This window comes from Carassius gibelio, chromosome A25, assembly GCF_023724105.1.
Source record: "Carassius gibelio isolate Cgi1373 ecotype wild population from Czech Republic chromosome A25, carGib1.2-hapl.c, whole genome shotgun sequence".
In the NCBI taxonomy this organism is placed as follows: Eukaryota; Metazoa; Chordata; class Actinopteri; order Cypriniformes; family Cyprinidae; genus Carassius; species Carassius gibelio.
This window is the reverse complement of record NC_068395.1, coordinates 10,548,128-10,568,900: the sequence shown is the minus strand read 5'-3', so window position 1 is coordinate 10,568,900 and position 20,773 is coordinate 10,548,128. Positions and strand designations below refer to the sequence as shown.

The 20,773-nt window shown below is 36.6% G+C and overlaps 1 protein-coding gene and 1 long non-coding RNA gene across 2 annotated transcripts; one reads left to right on the top strand and one right to left on the bottom strand.

Moving 5' to 3' along the window:
* The first annotated feature begins 1,768 nt into the window (after nucleotides 1-1,768).
* LOC127946635 (uncharacterized) lies at nucleotides 1,769-8,466 on the top strand. The gene is made up of 6 exons (XR_008151128.1): nucleotides 1,769-1,984; nucleotides 2,197-2,322; nucleotides 3,269-3,358; nucleotides 3,950-4,055; nucleotides 7,523-7,613; nucleotides 7,725-8,466. It is a non-coding gene; the product is annotated as an uncharacterized LOC127946635 (long non-coding RNA).
* Nucleotides 8,467-14,512: 6,046 nt separating this feature from the next.
* LOC127946633 (COMM domain-containing protein 4) lies at nucleotides 14,513-20,662 on the bottom strand. Its single transcript, XM_052543322.1, has 9 exons — nucleotides 20,442-20,662; nucleotides 20,188-20,282; nucleotides 19,962-20,033; nucleotides 19,814-19,879; nucleotides 19,700-19,739; nucleotides 18,714-18,833; nucleotides 15,524-15,604; nucleotides 15,266-15,442; nucleotides 14,513-14,938 (listed from the first exon to the last, which is right to left on the bottom strand). Exons 2-9 carry the CDS (start codon nucleotides 20,188-20,190, stop codon nucleotides 14,898-14,900), a joined length of 600 nt encoding a protein of 199 aa, XP_052399282.1. The 5' UTR covers nucleotides 20,191-20,282; nucleotides 20,442-20,662; the 3' UTR covers nucleotides 14,513-14,897.
* Between the last annotated feature and the right edge of the window lie 111 nt (nucleotides 20,663-20,773).

Sequence of the window (20,773 nt, the reverse complement as noted above, 5' to 3'; positions counted from 1 at the left end):
TATGTGGTGGCCTGAGATGGGTAGTGATGATGTCCCCACCCTTTATTTACTATTGTGACCGATTAGAGTAATGAAAGGGTATGTGCAGAGCCACGCTCTCGGTTCCCACTGAACACACCACAGAACTGGCCTATTGTTCCCCAGCTTGTGTGTAGGTTGACCTTTGACCTCTCGTTGCCTGAGCAATCATAAGACTTAACGCCCATGCAAACCCTTTAAACCTAACAAATATAATGTACCGAAACTTGAAGCTTTGAATTCTGAATGACATCAAGCAAAAACTCTAAATGAAAAAAATCAGTTGCTGAATATTGAGAATGGAAAATGAGAATAGAAGGCAGGCAGAATGTGATTTTGCACGTTTGCTGTACACTGCATATATTTGTTATGTAGGTGTTAGGTATTATTTTTAATATTTAAATTTTTATTTTAAAAAATTGTTTTGGTGTAGTGAATCTTTGCATTGTGATGTTGTTTTATTTGTGATGCCATTAAATTGACCTGTCAAAAGCACAAATTGTAGTATTTTTTAGTATTTTTAGTACTAAAAATTTAATTTGATATACTTTGGTTTTGAAATTAGTTTAGTTGGCAAACTTCATTTGCTATATACATAAAGTAATATCTGATTATATATAACAAATTAGACTATAAATATAATTTTATAGCATTTATGTGTCACAAATAACAATAATTAATATTTTAAACTTTTTGTATTCTATGAAATCCAAAACACATTTTGGAAATAGAATAAAAACAGGACAAAGATTAAAACAAGTTCTAAAAAGTTATCACTTTTGCTGTGATGTAAAGTAGCTAAAACAATCAAATGAAATATATAGAAGCAGAAGACAAATAAATTAATAATAAATATATGTATACTATTTGAGGATTATGAACGTTTTTTGTTTGTTTTCTGATATAAACTTTATTCATAAATAGTCCAATATATTAATATTATTTAATATTTTATATTAAGGCTTACTAATTACTAATTTTATATAAGTTTACAAATTATATAACTTTCCAATTAGTTAATAATATAATATATATTAATTTTATAAGTTGGGTTAGTTTACAAACTGCTATTCTTTACATGAAATTATACTCAATTATATTAAATTAAGTTGGCTATAATTCAATAGCATTTATATTTCCTAAATAACTACTAATGAAATAAGTGCACAAAGTAGGCTACAAAGTACATGAAATTATATCAAATCCAACTACAACCAAAATACAATTTAGAAATACAATTAAAACATTTGGACAAAGATATTTCTTATCTTTGTCTTTGTTTCTTGTCAATACAAGCACACCATATAACTTTTGAACAATTTAACGGGTAAAATAACTGTAGGACAAACGATTTTCACACATTAAATGTTAAGATGGTTTGTGCTAATTGTACTTTTTGATCATCATAGTTTTTCAGTTCGGTTTCATGAACCATTTAAAATCTGAACTGGGTGAAACAATGCAAAGGTTAAGCAGAAAATACCATAAAGAAAAGACATTTGAAACAAATCATGAAGGCACGATATGTTTCCAAGATATTATTATTTGTCCAAGATATGAAATATTTGTAATAAATATCCACTGTAACTAGAAAAAACTAACGAATATTGAAGAATACAAATACCTTGCGCCTTGAACTTTTGAACAAAACGGAATAAAAATACAGAAAGCAACAGGTGACGTGACGGAAGATCATGGTACTATATTTTGGATTGTGTGAAACATAAAGCAATGGCGCCCTCCAGTGTTCATTAACCGAAGCACTCGGCGTTTACAGCTGATTGTTATTATCAATGTACTTCCGGTTACAAGTGCAGAGATGCGTCTTGGATGTTCATTCTTAATAGACACATATTTGGACAGATACTAGGATAGGATACAGTTCATTTGCTGCTGCTCGAAGTCTAGCCCAGAAGTTTTTTTGCCCAGAAAAATGGGGAGTCAACACGTGGCACATGCCACTCAGGTAATACTCACGTGTCTTCTAAAATATTAATCAAGCTCTGCACCACAGAAATAAATGCTATTTTAAAATATAGGCTATTTAAATAAAAACTATTTTACTATATTACATTTTTACTGTATTTTTGGTCAAATAAATTCTGCCTAGGTAAGCATAAGAGGCTTCTTTCAAAAACATTAAATAAGTCTTACGAACCCTAACATTTTGAATTGTAGGGAGCATTGGCAATGTTAGGTCTTGTTGAATGTGTTCAGTGCTTATGAAGAGACAACAGGAAGTGTGTTCACAGCTGGGTCAGACTGATGGAGAAGAACCCAGATTTTGTCTTTACATGTTCACAAGTAAGTTTATGACCATGCTTACAGATTTTCGTTCTTTTTAGGCACAGTGAGAAAGAATCCCCTTCACCATGGCCGTAAGCCAATGGAAAATGCTTAATAAATGTACAAAATATTGGGTTAATTCACTATGACACAATACAGTTTGTATATTTGTTCTACTTTATTATCATTGTTGATGCAGGTGAGTGCAAGTGACTCATGGGCACAGTCGCCCAGATCTTGGATTCTCTTTAATAAAATCTGCAGTTTACTGGGAAAGAACAGATTAAGAAAGAAAAACAGTGCAATCTTCTTTCCGCCAAAGCGGAGGAGGTCTTCAGAACCTGAAAGGAGGGCACACAAGGCTGTATATCTGTTAGACACTACCCAAAGAGGGGCCTTGAGAAGAGATAAAGAAACAGCACAATGACAGAAAATAAACTAACTTAATTAATAAAACTTTTAAAAGAATTTGGAACAGATGTAGTTACGAAATCTGTTATTACATTACACATTTTGGATATTATAATTTAACTAATGATTCATTACAGAATAAGGCTGAATATTTTGTTTACCTTCACGTCATGTGAGCATTAACCAAGAACCCTGACCATTCAAAAGTGTTGTAAAATTCATGAATTATTAATTTAAATCTCAGGAGGTACTTCATTTTAATATATTAGAACCATAATTTGTGTATTTGTAATGTGATGGAAAGACAAAAGCCTTCTAGTAATACATGGGTGAATGACTCACTGAGTAATAATTCAAATGTGTGTATCAGAAGTTGATTAAATATGCAGTATTCCAATGTTGATGATTTCTGCAAATCCAGTCAGAGCTCTGTCATTTTATGTCATTTTATTATACGATAATTCTACACATTCATGAATTGTGCTAGTCACTGTTTTAACACACACACACACATTTCCATTTCTAAATCACTTTCTACTGTTATCTCACACAGTTCTGGCTGCCGGACACATTTGTCTACTCAGCACAGCTGCCTCAAATCACAAAGGATGTAGGATCTTGTTTTCTTGTGAACACATTTCCGGTATGTACCAAGTTCACATCCATCCATACATTTAAAAAAAAAACTTATTACGGATGTTTAAAAGCTCATAAATCCTCTTTCCGTCAACATAACACATTCTTTTGGGAAGGTATTGATGGGACGCAGGTTCTCACTTAATTTCCTCTGGGTAACTCCTATGAGATGAGATGAAGGGAAAAGTGGAAGATGTGTATCATCATGTGATTTGTCATTTGAGAGCTTCCTCTAATGAATGGCCATCTCATTTCTCCTTTCTTTGGCTCAACACAGCAGATCAACACTATGGAGAACAATAAAGACAAGGGATGAGCCAATCACATTTTTGTTTGGTTTTGGAGATGGGGAGATGGCGGTGGCCCAATACAGCTAATGCTGGACCGTGACACTTATTGTATGTCAAAGCCAGTTTCCCGTACATCTCTCTGAGGGTGTAACACAAAAACATTAATTTCCTGCTGTTGAGAAAATATATAGGCACATGCACTATGCACTTGCCTGTGATACAAGTGCATGACGTCAATGAATGACAATTCATAAATCAGTCTTCTTTATTTAGTAATGATTTGAGATCAATGTGATTGTGTCATCCAGAGTTCAGAGGTCAAGCCCCATTCTCTCTGCTGGAATCGGACTTAACCCTCCTGTGTACTCGGGTTGGGGAGCTCTTTCTTGAGCTACAAACACTACACAAGCAAAGGTGTGTTTCCATCTTTCAAAACCCAATATAGTGCACATCCAAAATGATTAAATTAGTGAACTTGCATCTGCATAAATTTTCATTATACAGTGCATGATTTGATAAAATAGATAAACATTTTCCATTTAAAGCATTTCATTTTGTTTCACATTAACATTTTTCATTTCTCTGACATAAGTAAACAGGCTGTTTTTGGTTAAGTGCATAAATTACCTCAGTCATGACTGGCTAACCCACTTAAAGGCGTAGTCCACAACAGTATTCATCAGTTGTATATAGGGAGTGATCAACGTCAACACAGTCACTTTCTGAGTGATCATCTTGCATGGGAAGCTTTTTATTAGATTATGTTTAAATTGGACTATTTTAACAAACAACACTATGAAATGCCCCATTTTTATTTATTTTTTTGCGGTTAAAATTAGGAAACTGCCCATGTGAAGCTCTGGTTCAAGTGACTGTGTTTTTATTTTAGATTACTTCTGAACCCTATGCCCATACTACTGTCTGCATATTTTCTTCTAACCATTGATTTTAGAAGAAGTAGTATTCAATGTATAGTTTATAATTCAGTTTTTGCATTGCTCGCCCTCATGTTGTTCCACCTCTGAATTAATCTCATAAAAGTATACCAAAAAGTAATCCATACATCCTGCATTGAATTTCAAGCCTTCAAATGTCATTTGATAGCATTTTGTGGTCAGTATATTGAAATTTATGTCATCAAAAAGTGTTGCCCTTCAGCAATCTCAGTAACACTTCTGCTCAGTGTAATTTGAGACTCATGAGAGCGAGCGGCACTCGGTATCACTGACCGCAAAACTATTGTAATGTATCCTTATATGGCATATTTGAGTACTTAAACCAGTTTTGAGAGCTATGGTGTAGGAATAAGGACTTAGGCTATATTATGAAATATTTATCTATATTACTAACTACTAGCAGATTTCTCCATCTGTGCATAAAATCTTAAAATACACGTTACAACAGAAACAAAACATATTCCCTCAAATCAGACAATCACATTTATTAAATGAATTCTCTGATGTGCGCAAAAAAAAAAAAAAAAAAACTTCAGATGACCCAATGAACTTCACTTTAGTGAAGGGTGCAGGATCCAGTATGTTTGGGTTGAATTCTTTACCTTGGGAGAGAACTGTAGTCATATCACTGCTAGCTGAGGGCGTTCAAACAAGATTAGGTACTTTCCACAGACAAAATACAGCATTGTTCAGATTACCTTATTTTGGGTGAACCTCGAAGCTCTCTCCTACTCATAATAGGGTATCATCTAATGATAGGGTAAGATTTCATTAACCACATCTACTATTATGGTCCCTACCTGCTTTTGCAGTCTTGATTAATGTCCCTAGCATGGGAAAAGCTCAAGTCACAGAGACTGCAGAGGCGATTCTGTTTCCGTCACAATAATGGTAATTGATTCCCTTGGAAATTTTCCATCATTACATGATTTTCTACGACCCACTCATCTTTTTTCGTTATTCAGTGGGTGCCCCTTTTGAAGGACACAATAGACCAAAGGGGTCGTTTGATGTCCTTGCCTTTACTTCAAACAAACAGGTGGGTCATAATGTAGGGCCTTCAAGAAAAGTGCAAAATCTTATAGGGCAGTTTTGAGTACTTCTACAGTACTTATCGCAAGAAACTGTTATAACTCAAGGAAAACTATTTTCGAGGGTTGCCTCAGAAACCAGTTTACTTTGTTTGATGTGCCTCTGTATTGGGATCCCTGGGATGTGATGGACTACCACCTTCAGACAAGGTGAGACTGTAAGGATGTGAGTCTGAACCAGTGTGAATCCAGCTTTGCACTCTGTATCTACCAAAGTTAATGTCATAATCTTGGCAATAACTCTTCCTTCTCAGGAGACCTGTAATTGAGGTCACTGAGCCTGCCAAGGTGGTGAGATCAGGGACAAATCAGGCCAGCGTCTCCTTCTCACTAAGTATTAGCGGAAAAAGCACTATTAGACAGGAAATTGTTCTGGATGTTTGTTGCCCCTAGATAAATTTCAACACCCAGGTAACAAAGATATTTTATGCTTGATATTTAATCAACTGATTGATCAAGACACTTGGTGAAACGCAATGGATAACTTGTTTCCAGGTGGACTGGGAAGAGTCACATAAGTTTCTGAAGGTGGAGTTTCCTGTGCAGGAAAAGCTACCTATGAGATCCGGTTTGGACACTTGCAGAGGCCCACTCTTAGAATACACCTCCTGGGACTGGGCTTGCTTTGAGGTAGTGAATACTTGTATACTAGTGTATATCCCATTCTCGAAACATCATGGCCAACTATTTTCAGGTCAAAGATATACAGCCCCAATCTTCCTGAATCGAAACCTTCAAAAGTGGTCCAATCCAAAATGTCACCCTCGATCATTGTAGTTCTACTCAAGCTTCCACAGGCTGGTAGTCTCTCGTCATGTTTCGAGGCGTGGAAATGTTGCCGTAATAACAGGCCGCTGTGAAAAACTCTCCGACGTATTTTAAAGATTTTATGCCACGAACTTTAAATATTTCACATACTTTTGAAAATCACAGTGTTTAGTTGATCTTGATAACCGCTTTAGTCACTGTTGTAAACACGGCAGCCTTCGTCTTTCTTAAGGGGATTTGGCGCCATGTCATCCTTGTTTCCAGGCGGAACGTTAAAGAAAGTGACACACACGTCTCGCGGAAATCCTGTAGAATTCAACCAATCTGATGACGACTTCGACACTCGTGAAGTTTCCACTTTTGTGTCCCATTTCATCAGACGTTTAGCCAACGGTCCATGGGTGTGACGTCTGAGGCTGAGGCAAACATGCTGGTAACTTTGTAGTAGTAGAGTAGTAGTCTACTGTGTCCTCACTATTGTGGGTGTGGCAAAAGGGCACAACAATGGAGCCTGTTGGTTGAAAAGAGGTGGTTTTTAAAAAACAAAATGATAAATGGGACACCTTCCAGCAGGGTTGGGCAACTCTGGCCCTCAAGGTCAACTGCCCTGCAGAGGTCATCTCCAACCCTAATCAAGTCTGCAGGACAGTGGAGGAGCTAGAGTTTCCCAGACCTGCCCTATGGTCTGTAATCTTGATGGACTTAGTATAGCTAATACTTTTGTCAAGTGTCCCAAACAGAGTACTTGTTGACTTTGAAACTGAATCAGAAGAAAAAGAAAAGGTAAATCTTTTGATTCTAGCCCAAATCAGGCTAAAAACTGCATTTTTTCTAGTTGGTCCGATGAATGGCCATGCACGTTCTAGGCCAAAAAACAAGAAAAATGTCCTCACCAATAGGACATTTAGCTCTTTTAATTTGACTTAACTAAGAAGACTTTACAACACCCCAATACTGAATACTGCAGTTTTTCCTATGGTTTTATCTGCCATTTATCATAACATCTGTGGTTTTATGTTCTTTTTGAGAACTTACATCATGTATGAACTTATGTTTTAAATAATAGGTGTGGGGACACAAATTGGCTGTGGTGTGGCTCTAATTAATGACTCAAAATATGGCTACACGATCCATGAAAACATCATGACCATCTCTCTGTAAGCTACCCACACAGAATGAACAAACACAGTGTCTTTCTAACACAAGTACAGAGAGGTCATTAAAATGTGTTATGATTTTGCTAAAATCACAATTTTTTTTTCCCACAGATTGCGGGCTGCACAAACAGATTGGTACATCTTGAATTTTTTAATTATTTTAAATCATTTTCAGACAACCATATATAAAAGCAATGCATTTGTTAAGGCCCCTTCCAGGATGCTTTAGTTATCCAGTATGCCTACAACCTGAACTTCCCACTCCATGTCTTTCATGGCGTCATTTCTGAACCCTGGAGTGTGTTCTCTGTAAATTCCCCTCATGTAACCTGGAGACCATAAAACATGTACCCATTCATTAAAAATGTCAGATTTTGCACACTGTGTCTAGCACAAAGTCTGTTTCCTTTTTCCCCATGCTAGAGACAATGCCCTTCTTGTTCGCTTCATGGAAGCAGCGTGACTATGACTTTGTCACCTTCCCTTCTAATGCATAAAGAATGACAATGAGTTATCAATCAGCACCAGTGTACTCTTGTTGAACTGTTAAGAACACTATTCTCATAGCCAACTGTCTTTAGAGTTGTGATCTCCTGGAGCTTCTAGTTCCATTATTTCATTATTAAAGACCACCTCTGGAATGTCCTTAACATTCAAACCCTTTCAGATCAGATCTCTCCTCTTAATTATACAGTGATTTATTCAATTGCATATCGATTATGATGCGGGTACCTAAGTAGCTGCTTTCACTTTGGAAAATTGTGGTTTATGATATTCATACAAGTTTTCACTTTTAAACTGTTTCGTTGAAGTTTTTTCATACAAACTTTTTTTTTTGTAAAAATTACAAATACAAAATAAAAACCTTTCAATATAAGATGTAAAATTGATTACTTAGTTGTTGTTTTTTTCCAACTCTTGATATTGAAATCTTATGAAAAAGGTAGTTAAGGCCAAATGCAGGCATTTTATACAACAAAAATAAATATATTTCTTATTTACTTTTAAAATAAGGATTATGTAATCAGTACTGAATATAAAAAGTCTGGGTGGTCCTTAACAGTAGCTTTTGCGATAATTTAGTCTGAGTGACATCATTTGGAACGGCTTCATCTTGTGAAACTACTTTTCTGCTTTGACTTTGCTACAATAAAATCCAGAGAATGATTAACATCACAAGACACAGCAACTGACTGAGCACAGTCGCTTCTGTATTTTTACCTTTTGTTGTGCTTTTCCTGCAGGTTACAGAATTTATTTTGGTTTAATCACTTCCTCCACACATTAGCATTTGATTGTGTTAGTTCCAGCTTTTGGAGGAACTTAAAAAGAAAACCTCTGCAATGTAATCAGGATCTGAATACTAATGATACTTCAAGTAGCTATAAAAAAGGTGAATGTGATATTCTGACCTTTTGAGCTTCTCTTTCCTTGTGTTTTCGGCTTGTTCTTGTCTGCAGGTTCTGCATTGACCTTCTCTGTGCCTTTTCTGTTTCTTTTTGAAGTATTTTGTGTTGTAGGTGGCATTTTCTTTCTTTACCTTTATGTTGTCCTTTTTCTTAGTAGACTTTTCTTTTGCAATGCTGTCGGTGCGTGTCTTTCTGGCTTTCTAGAGTGAAGCAGATGTTCAATGTTCTTGCATTTGTTCATGAACCCAAGTATCAGAAATGCACCGGCATCTCACTTTTGAATCAGTGTAATCCTGATCACCTTTCTCCCTTTTCCACTTGATTTTGTGAGGTTTGGTACCAAATGCAGGAATGTTTTTAGTTACATGGGACATTTTTAAGGTAAAAAAAAAAAAGTACAAAAGCAGATGCATTTTTAAAACTAAAAATGAAATGTCTGGTATTTTGTACAATCAGGTCGTGATGAGTATGCAAGTAACATCTTAGCATGCATGTACAACTCACTCAGTTAATAAATCCCAGCTGGATTCAGTGTAAACCAACCCAATTTCACCATCTCCAAGGGAACAGTGTGTCACAAAGAAAGAAGGTCGGGAATCTCAGCCTTCGCCCTCTTCTTCCTGGTTTTATCTGTTGACTGGATGAAACAGAACAAAGCCATGATTTATTCCAAAGTGCCTATTAATACACTGACTCAGACAAGAGGGTTGTAATCCTTTATCTCTACAACAGTAATCTTCTTTCTGACCTTCATTTTATCCCCGTCTTTCAGCACAAGACTCTAGAATTGTCTGTGCCTTCACAAACGAAGCGCAATTGTAATCTGAAAAGATTAGATAATTAGATTTAGATTGACACGACAGTAGGCCATCAAAGAGGAAATGTTCAAGGGCTTCAAGTACAATTATTACGTAAAATAATGGCAGATTTTTCTTCTAAACAATGTGATTTTATTCTTAAAGTTGAAATACATTTTAATTTAGAAATGCACCCGTTCATGATTTTTAGCAAATCGGGCTTACTGCGATAGCGGCTTCCTTTAAGCAACAGACAAAAAAGAATGAAAGCGTATATGAACAAAAAATGCAATTAGAAATAGTTTTTGTTGTTTTGTTGTAATTTGAGCAAAAAACATAAACAGAATGGTTTGACTTCAGCTTTGTAGTATTACATTCAATTAAAATATATGAAATCCTTTAAAATATGTTATGCAATCAATTTATGTAATGAGTAAAACAAAGGCTACGACAGTATTTTTTTTTAATCAAATTATGTCAATGTAATTTTACCACAAAAGGACATTGACATTCTCTTTTCAGACAAGATATCTTGCCCCCTTTACTAAGTAAACTTAAGTAAAGTTCAAGTATATTTTTAAGTGTACTTTATGTAGCAAGTAAACATATATCAGTGTTTTAGTAGTATACTTGTAAGTGTACTGTTTCAATACTCCAAAGGACTAAATTGGCCCATTTTCTAGTATATAAAAGTATACTTTTATACTTTAAGTGTAACAGTAGCAAACTTTGAGTACACAACTATTTTACCTCTAAATCGAGGGAACTCAATAATCGTGTGCACGTTTTAGTACATTGAAGGAATGAATAAGTAAATCATGCGCTCAATTTATTTATTTTTTCTTGCATGTCATGTGCAGGGCTCCGTAAAAAAGCTAAAAAAGACTCAGAATGTCAAGTCGATCAACACCCCAAAACTTAACTGTTAAAATTACCTCTTCATCGGTCGACATTTTATTCCATAAAGTTACAGATTTGGTGCTGTTTCATGTCAGATGATCATGTTACATGTGTTAGTATCTGGTGTTTCTTTTTTATTCTTCACTTGTGTTTTTTTGGAAATTCTGTACAGATGTGTACTAGCGCCCTCTACTGTATAATAATGAAAAAAAACAGATTCTAGGAGTATAGCTCTAATACATTTAGACTTTTTGTAGGTATAAGTCAAGTTTACTTAAATGTCATTTTAAGTATATTTCTGAGGAGTACATAAAAAGTAATACTAAAAAAACACTTTTCCTATTTTTAGTTTAAAATAAGTATATTAATAGCACACTTGAATAAACATAGTTTTCGTAAGGGGCATTTTGGGTAATTATAAAGACTGGACAAAATAAAGCAAAAAAGAATGCATGTTAGGAGCAAAAAACAGCCGTTTTCAATTGATGGCCAGTGGACCGTTGCATCTCTAGTGATTGAAATCTGGAAAACATTAGAAAGTAAGTTACCTGAACAAAATCTCTGCTCGAAGATTTTTGCGAATCCTGTTGAAATACTTCTGATTTAAGAGCACCTCACAGGTGGGTTTGTCAAATGCCTTGTCAGACAGATTTGAAAGAACACTCTCCCTGAAAGAGATAAATATGCCGTTTAAGGGATCACAGATAAGCCAATAGCACTGTAAACTTACACTTTCATATAAATTCCAACACCACTGAGAACAATGTAACCTATAAAACCTGTGTCGCATTTTGCCCAATAACAGCACTGACCTTAATTCCCATGACATAACATTATATGAGTGGCGCCGGTCAAACTAAGAGATTATATATATTAATATCTAAAAATAAAACACAACTTTTTAAAACTATTTTTTACAAATTTATATGGAATATTTGATGTTTACAATATGACTGTGGTCACAGCATGCATGCATGGGTCCATAGTCTCTTGTCAACAGTGTAGCTATGAAGCATAGTACATGAAGAGTTCACTTTCAAACAAAGCAGCTTTCTGTTGGTCAGGGTGGTGCATTCAAGTGAAAATGGGCAAAGTCTTAGGGTAGCTGAGGTCTTTCACACTGATAGGAAACTCCCGATCCCTATTGGAATGAAGCAATGGTAAACATGACTGCCTCTTTACAGTTTAATGCACTGTAAAACACTGTCACAGTTAATAGTTCTCCCTCACCTAAAGCTTTCATACTCAAACATGACACAAGGCCCTCTGTCTTTTTGCCAGATCCCATTTGACTGCCAGCCACCAAATTTGAGGGGTGTCCTTAAAACTCAACACTGCGTGGGCTGCAGATGGGCATGTTTCGGAAGGTCATCTACTGAGGTGGAGTGGAAAAACACTGACATACAGGCTGGCCAAATGAATTCATGGCCTTCTGGCATTCTTGAACAGGAAATGAAGATAGGGAATTAAAAACCTTAATACAAGAAAGCAAGGGTTCAGTTGTCGTTACAGAAAATCATGTACAAAATAACACTTTTTTTCAACAGGTGACAAGTGGACAGAGGTGCTTAACCTTCAGATTTTAAACCTCAGAATGTCAAACTAAATTGTTTTCAAACTAAATGTCGAACCCCAATTTGTCTAAAAGTCTAAATGCATTTCAATACATTTTTTTCTAGGAATAATCTTTACATAAACATCCAATATGAATAGACATAAATTATAAAAAGACTGAAAGGAACGCTTTTATGACCAAATTGGTAACAGCCTCAATCTTTATGAGTTTGTTGAGTTCACTTGTTTGGGAGAAAAGGATTGTTAGTAACTAATATATTTATATTTTCTATAGGTTTATGAGGGGAAATTGAGCTTAATTCACCTCTACAGCCTGTAAATATTTAGAAAAATTGATTGATTTTCTTCCCGCATTTTTCTAATAGGTGTCTCAGCTGCGTGGCGTGTCTGTTTTTAATTCGGCTCCCATGTTAACAGGTTAGAGCTTGCAGACTGCCTGCGTGAGACGCGCGGAAAACACGTGCATGCTAGAAATAGAACCGACGCCTATTTTTCACGCGGCACGCGTGCGTGTTGGAAGCGTTTCCAGGCAAAATATAATAGGAAAATATGTTTATATTTCACTTTGTACACAAATACATATTAATTCATGACATTTTGATGTTTGAAAGTCCATAGGTTGACATAAATTCAGATATAAATGTAATTAAAAAAATAAATAAATAATTATCGATTTTCAAATATTGCACCTGTCAAACAGTCTATTTTGCCGTCAATACTGTTGACGGTGTCCTTTATCAGTAGGCGTAGGTGTAGGTGTGTAAAAAAAAAAGAAGTTTATATTGTTGTCATGAAGAAGTTTTGACAGCAAAATAGACTGTTTGACAGGTGCAATATTTGAAAATCGATAATTAGTTTTTAAATTACATTTATATCTGAATTTATGTCAACCTATAGACTTTCAAACATCAAAATGTCATGAATTAATATGTATTTGTGTACAAAATGACATATAAACATATTTTCCTAGAATATTTTGCCTGGAAAAAGCGCGTCGCGTGAAAAATAGGCGTCGGTTCTATTTCTATCATGCACGCGTTTTCCGTGTGGCTCGAGCCTATGTGAGGACTGCCTATGTATAGGGCCCAGGATCTTGTGCAGCGCCCCTTCACGCAACTGACACGCAGAAGAAACGCCACGCTCGCGCCACGCAGCCATTGTGTAACCGGCCTCAGTAATAAGTGGATAATAATCACATTTATACTCATACATACATATATGTGTGAAAACTAATGAAAAGAATCTGACAGGCGTTCTGTGCTAGATTTCAGGAAATCTTTCCCTCATGCTGAACAATGCTGTTATGAAAAGTCTGCTGCAAGTGCTAAGCAAGTAAATGCATAGGTTGCTACATGCAAAGTTCATAAATTGATGCTTAATTGATGATTAAATGAACTGAAGCGAATCGTACACCAACCTTTGCTCCTCAAGCTTGTTTTATAATCTGGCTACTCATGCTACTCTTTATGAAACTGACACAGGAGGTTCATGGGATTTTTTTCAGTTTATTTATAGGTATTTCTTACTCTGGGAACCCGTGAACAGTCTTAATATTTGTGACCCTGGAATACAAAACCAGCCTTAAATGTAAATTTGGGATTTTGAACTTAGATTTATTTATTTCGAAATTGAGATTTAAACATCATCTTAAAGCTTAATCTTGTCAGATCCTAATAAACCATACATCAATTATTTATTTAACTTTCAGAATAAAAAATCTTTCCATTGATGTATGGTTTATTAGGATCGGACAATATTTGGTCAAGATACAACTATTTGAAGATCTGGAATCTGAGGATGCAAAAAAATTAAGATACTGAGAAAATTGCCTTTGAAATTTTCCACATGCTTTCTTAATGCATATTAATAATCCAACAATTATGTTTTGATATATTCACTGTAGGAAATTTACAAAATATCTTCATTGAACTTTACTTAATATCCTAATGATTTTTGGTATAAAAGAAATATAAATCATTTTGACCCATACAATGTTTTTTGTTTTTTTTTGGCTATTGCTAAAAATATACCCCAATGACTTAAGACTGGTTTTGTTGTTTTATTCAAATGGAATAAACTCTAAATAGCATTTACATTTTAAAGATAGGCTATCCCATAGTATTCTCATTTTATTCATTAGTAGAAAAAAAAACACTAAATCAAATAAATCATAAGTATCTTCGAGGGTCCAGAAATATGCAGCAATATGATAAAAATACACAATTTTAATTATGACTTTATTAGTATTTTCATTTTAATAATACATGTGTAAAAATGCACATTATATTAACATATTTAATTCAAATACATGAGGTGAGATGAATCACTAATAGCAGTTTATTCGCTGGATGACACAGATAAACAAGTGACACATTCCATTTACAAGATTCAACAAGATTCCATTTATAGTGACATTTGGACCCCCCCAAAAAAAGGTTGCTCAATTTGAGCAACAACATTAGTCAACATTTTATGTGAAGAGCTTACAAAATGCATAAATGTTAAGATTTTTTTTTTTTTTTTTTTTTTTAGAAGCACAGTTTATAAACACGAACAGATTCTGTACACATTTCAGCAATATAATTCAACAAATGCTGACTGGTTCACTGTAGTGCATTCATCATAGTCTGTGCTTGTTTGAGTTCTGGAAAACAAAAACAAGGACATTTACAATATGCATAATACAATATACACTCAAAAACATTTAAGTCTAAATTAAAGATTTATGCATTTGAATTGAACACAAAATTTCCATCCAAACATGCAGCTTTCACGTCTTTGATTACGTTTTTTTTTTTTTTTTTATCACTACCTGTTTGGACTCTCATCCTGACAGCACCCATTCACTGCAGAGAATCCGTTTGTGAGCAAGTGATGAAATGTGAAGTGATTACACCGAATGGATGGAAATGTTAAATGCAATTCAAATATATAAATCTTACTGATTCCACAAGGAGAAAGACTCCGTCACCTGTTAGCAGTACTCTGAACTTGTCAGCGGTGATGGAGACAGTGGTGGTCTGCGTGGAGTCTGTCTCGGGGTCCTGAGCCTGAAGTCTGAGCTGAACTGTGGGTTCATTCACTTGCTTCAGTTCACTGGAGCTCAAGGTGTAATCGACCCGCCAGTTCACTGCTTCCAGACGACCCACTAACATGGATCACAATATTACATTTCAGAGAATGATCTGGACTGTATTTCTGTTTTCTTCCATTTTTCAGTAATACTCACAGCGCAAACTGATCTCCCTTAACTTTTCCTGTAGAGCGCCGTGTTTATCCTCATATGATTTACACAGTCCAGTGGTGTGCTCTAAAAACAGATATGTAAATGTCTTAAGTTTTAAGTATAACTTTGCAGCTTGAAATGGAGATGGACACCGTTTTTGTTTTATCCAGCTGTATTTACTCAGTGTAACTGATAACATTCAATTGAAAGATATTACACCAACACGTTTCACAATATTTGTCCACTCTTCTTTGCAGAACTGCTCAAGTTCAGTATTTGATGGTGTCCATTTGTGGACTGCAGTCTTCAGATCATTTCACAGATTTTGAAAGGAGGTTTAAGTCTTGGCTCTGACTAGACCATGCAATGACATTCACCTTTTTCTCCTTCAACCACTGTGTGCTCAGGTTTGCTTTGGGTCATTGTCATGTTTGAAAGGTAAACCACCTTCCTGTTGACAACTATCTGACAAGTACTCCAGTCCCTGCTGCAGAGAAACACCTCATTACAGGAGATCACCACCTCCATGCTTTACTGCAGGAATGCTGTCATTTGGATGCTGAGCTTTCAAGAGTTCGTGCTTACATATAATTAGCTGAGGTATGGTATGCGTATTTAGCGTGCGGTCCGGGGAAGGGCTCCGAGCTCGGGAATGGCCGGAACCTAGAGTACCCCCCCTTCCCCATCTATTTATAAAGTGAACTCGAAGTGAGGAGATGGGGTGGAGGAGGGATGCTGATAAACTGTCAATAGATAGAGGTAAGTCAGCGATATTTATACTATGGTATTGATTACTAGATTGTGGTCCATCTTTTTTGTTTAGGCTAAGTATCTGATGCGCTCCTCCCTTCTTGTTACTAGAACATAATTTCACGAGTACATGCTTACATATAATTGGCTTAGGTATGTTATACGTATTTGGCGTGCTGTCCAGGGAAGGGCTCTGAGCTCGGGAATGGCCCGAACCTAGAGTACCCCCCAAAAGGCAAATGAACAAGGAAGACATCCGCCAGATTAAGAAAGCCCCCCAAAATAGCATTGAGTACTAGCGGGGGCTGATTTTATTTTTCTGAGAAGTCATCTTGTTGGCAGGCCGGAAGAGCCTACGTACTCCAGTGGGAGCGACTTAAGCGTTGAAGGGTAGGCCCTACAGGTTGCAGGTACTGGACTATGTGGTTAGAGGCGCCCAGTCAGTAGGGCTCGAGCCAATGCTCAATGGTAGCTCACAGCGTTGGAACAGTGAGCCCTACGGGCCGATGAGGAGGAGCAGCATGGTTGTATAGCCCGACCGAGAGGGCCCGAGTTGCCTCGACTGGAATAGGTCACGGTGTCGGCGTACAGGCCCTATTGGCTGATAAGCTCCTGCTATTCAGAGGGCGAAGGGCAAATGGCTGACCGAGAAAGCCCATGAAGCCTCCGACTGGAGATTAAGACTCAGGACAACGGACGTCTGGGTCCTCTCGGTTTGGCAGATAAGGTTTTTTGGGCTGACCATCAAGGAGACTCTTGCGACATCCGACAGGAGGTTGATACTCACGGCATCGGATGGATGAGACTCGCTTGCAGGCAGCAAGTGTGGAACCCGACTGGGAGAACTCTTGCTGATATCTGAGGGGAGCACACGCATCAGACAGGTAAGCCTCACCAGACGGGGAGAGGAAAAGAAAACCAGTGCGGAGAGGCTCTCGCTGCATCCGATGGGGTATCATCTCAGAACATCGAACGGCTAAGCCTCGCCAGGCGAGGGGAAAAGATGTGAGGAGCTGGATAGCCCACAATGGAAAAGTCGGCTGTAAAAAGGAAAGGTTGTCTGACTATGAGGTTCTCACCGGCATCCATTGGGAGCACACGCATTGAATGGGTAAGCCTCGCTGGCCGAAGGATGGAAAGGTAAGTTTGTCTAGCCGGGAGGTTCTCACCGACATCCGATGGGAGCTTCCTACTCACAGCTACTCAAATTAGTAAACCTCTCCGGGCGTAGAAGGAAAGGTAAACGTTTTGTGGCCGCGGTGAAAAGGCTGAGTGACGACGGGAAGCGAGAGAGGCTTGCTGCGGTGAGAACTGGGGTGCGGCCCAGGCTGGTTGAAAGCCTGTTGCTGCTGCGATCCAGCGCTCAAGGAGAGCCCGGTCTTGAGCGGGAAGATCGTGGGCTCAGGGCTTTGCGCGGTCTATTGGCCACAACGTGTGGCTTGGCGAGAAGAGCAGCTGTTGTGATAATGCTTAATGGTGCTGGGCGGCTGTGTTTGGCGAGGTAGGAGTGATCATGGGTCCGGCAAAAAGTGGCAGATCTGAAAAAAAATCCCCGGTATAGATCTCTTCGTTGGAAGGAAAATTGGGTCTGTGATAAGATGACAGACAGAGCGAACCAGCTGATAAACTGTAAATGGATAGAGGTAAGTCAGCAATATTTATACCGTGGTTTTGATTACTAGATTGTGGTCCACCTATGTTGATTAAGTATCTGACGCGGTCCTCTCGAATCTTGTTACTAGAACATCATGTATTGGATTTCTGCCAGACATATCGTTTGGTGTTGAGGTTTCTTATAAACCATCCCATACAAGCCAGATTTGTGGAGGATTTGTGATATTGTTGTCATATGCACACAAAGAACACTCTTTGTCATTAAATTGTTGAGTTGCTGTAGGTCTCTTGTTCTCCTCTCTGATCAGTTTCCTACGGCTCTTTCATCCAGTTTGGAGCAACATCTTGATCAAAGCAGGGTCTGTGTTGTACCAGACACCTTTCACTTCTTAATAACGGACTTCATTGTTCTTCTAGGCATTGATTAAGTATTTTGTTCGTATCCATCTCCTGACTTGTGCCTGTCCCCGGCTTTATCCAGGAGATTTTCTGACATCCATAGTTGATTGTTTGCTTCAGTTGCAGTTACCAAGGACTGAAATGCTCCAGAAAAGCTGTTTTCATGCTGAGCAAATCAAAATTACCACAGCTGATCTAAGCTGAAAGTCAGATGCCCCTGTGTACAATTTTTAGGAGGAGGCTGATCCTTTTTCCAACTCAGCGATTCTGTTTTTTTTTTGTTTTTTTTTCTGACATGTTAGTGTTATATATTTCACTTAGTGAATACAGCTGGGTAAAAAAACTGTGTCCTTCATTTCAGGCTGTAAAACAACAAAATGTTATAATTTTAAAAGGGGGTGATTCTTTTCTATACCCACTGTATCTTTACCTTTAGGGAGGCCGAGCTGCTGAAGCTCACTGGAGAGAGATTCACTGTCCACGTCATGCTTAGCAGCACTGGACAGAATGAAACTCAGCACTGCTATACTGGCTTTAATGTCTCCGCTTTCTGGAAAAAAAAAGAAAAAATAGACAAATTAGCAAGATATAAAGCATAAAATACCAACAGACAAGACATTTATGTAAGAATGCATAAAATATTGGTACCATTTCAGTTATCAGCCAAAATTAAAGAAGTTATCGTAATTATCAATAAATTATTCATTTACCTATTTTATTTATAAATCACTTTTAAAAGTTATATCATGGATATTTAATTGTGCTGCTCATTTCCTTAATTTTTACATTTAAATTACCTTTGACATTATCTAATGTTCACTTAACACTAATAATTTAATAACATTGTTCAATGTGTCTTTAGCAAATCTCAAATATCCTTTTTTCACAGTGTACATTATAATTTTGTGATTAAATTCACTTTTAGACTGACTGATTGATTAACTGATTGATTGATTGACATCAACGTCAAATAATTCATGGCAAACTCAACAATAATAAGATTTAAAATAGTCTTAACAGTATTATTTCACCAATAAACAAAACTAAAATAAACAATTCAATAAAAAATATATTTTCCCAGGAGTCATTTTTCTTTAAAAAAAAATAAAATAAAAATCCATTAATGTACTTGGATTATAAATGTTTCCTAGTATTATTTAAAACATGACACTCTAATATAATTCTTTAGTATTAAAAACTACTCATTTTAGTTTTTATATTTGATTTCATATTTCATTATTTAATATATATAATATAAAATTTTGGTATCAGCCATAACAAAAAAAGGTAAGCTAATCAGTTCTGGCCAGAAACATATTGTGAATACCTAACTTGATTTATAGTCATACATTTTATTTCCAACTGAGATCCCATGAACACTGAGATCACATGAACCTAAAACTGTGATTCACTCACCAAACTTTGCGTCTGAGGTTAGCTTTGAAACTTTGTCATACTGGAAACAGATAATTATAGGTCAGTTAGAGTAATATCTATTTAGAAGACATTATAACACGAGTGCTGTCTTACATCGATGTCTTCATCGAGCAGATCTTTAATGACTTGCACGCACAGAAGTTTCATCTTTACGCTCGACTGTGAAGAAAATGACTTGCATTACGTTTTGCACACAAAGTATCAAGACAAACAAAATTACAGATATTAAAGTTAGACTTACCATCCTAGCTAAGGTGCTCATTTCTGCAAGGACCCAGTCAGGACAGTCGAGATCTCCACAAAAGCGGAACCTCTGAAATAAAAGAAAGCAGCGAAATGAATTCATTATGAATGTTTACGTCTATAGAACTGCCTCACTAATCACAGAGGACACATATTATCACTGTAATGGCTTCAAACTTGAAACCAGAATAAACAGCGCTATAGTTCAAAAAAATGAATAATACCATTTTTACATATATCCAGTCAGTCAGCTGCTCTTCTTCTTCTTCTGTGGTAAGTAACGGCGGCAAACTAGCTTGCGGTGCACCTACTGGACTGGCTGTAATAGTGTTGCAGTGTAGCATATTATTATATTATATAGTATACTTTTTATAATTACAATTGTTGGAAAATATGTATATAATGATGATATTTAAAAGCAAACCGCTACGTTTGTATATGGGTCATCAAGTTAACGTTACGATTAAGTCTCACTTACCTTTTGAAATCGCGCAGCAAAACAGTTTACAACAATAAATCACAATTTAAAACATTCAAACAGAAAATGATTATTTCAAAAAACGATTTTCACTGACAGTCGTTCAAGCACTCTAGAAAACTACCATTAATACCACTGAAGCTGTTTACACTCTGAAATAAATATCTTACAGCTTCATACACGCATCTGCTGTTTGTTGTTTATAACGAGAGAATTCGCCATGTATTCCGTCAGCGAGCAATTGAAGAGAATAAACACAGGTGTTGTGCATTATTTTGACCCCCTGCCAAATTATTACCCCCTAGGGCACAACACCGGCATTTAGCGATGAC

Bases quoted from the DNA above. Each gene is read 5' to 3' on its own strand.
- LOC127946633 (XM_052543322.1), bottom strand. The intron at 19,740-19,813 runs GTAAGACAGCAC...ATCTGTTTCCAG, and splicing joins TGCTCGATGAAGACATCGAT to TATGACAAAGTTTCAAAGCT. The intron at 14,939-15,265 runs GTGACGGAGTCT...TTTGTTTTCCAG, and splicing joins GTTCAGAGTACTGCTAACAG to AACTCAAACAAGCACAGACT.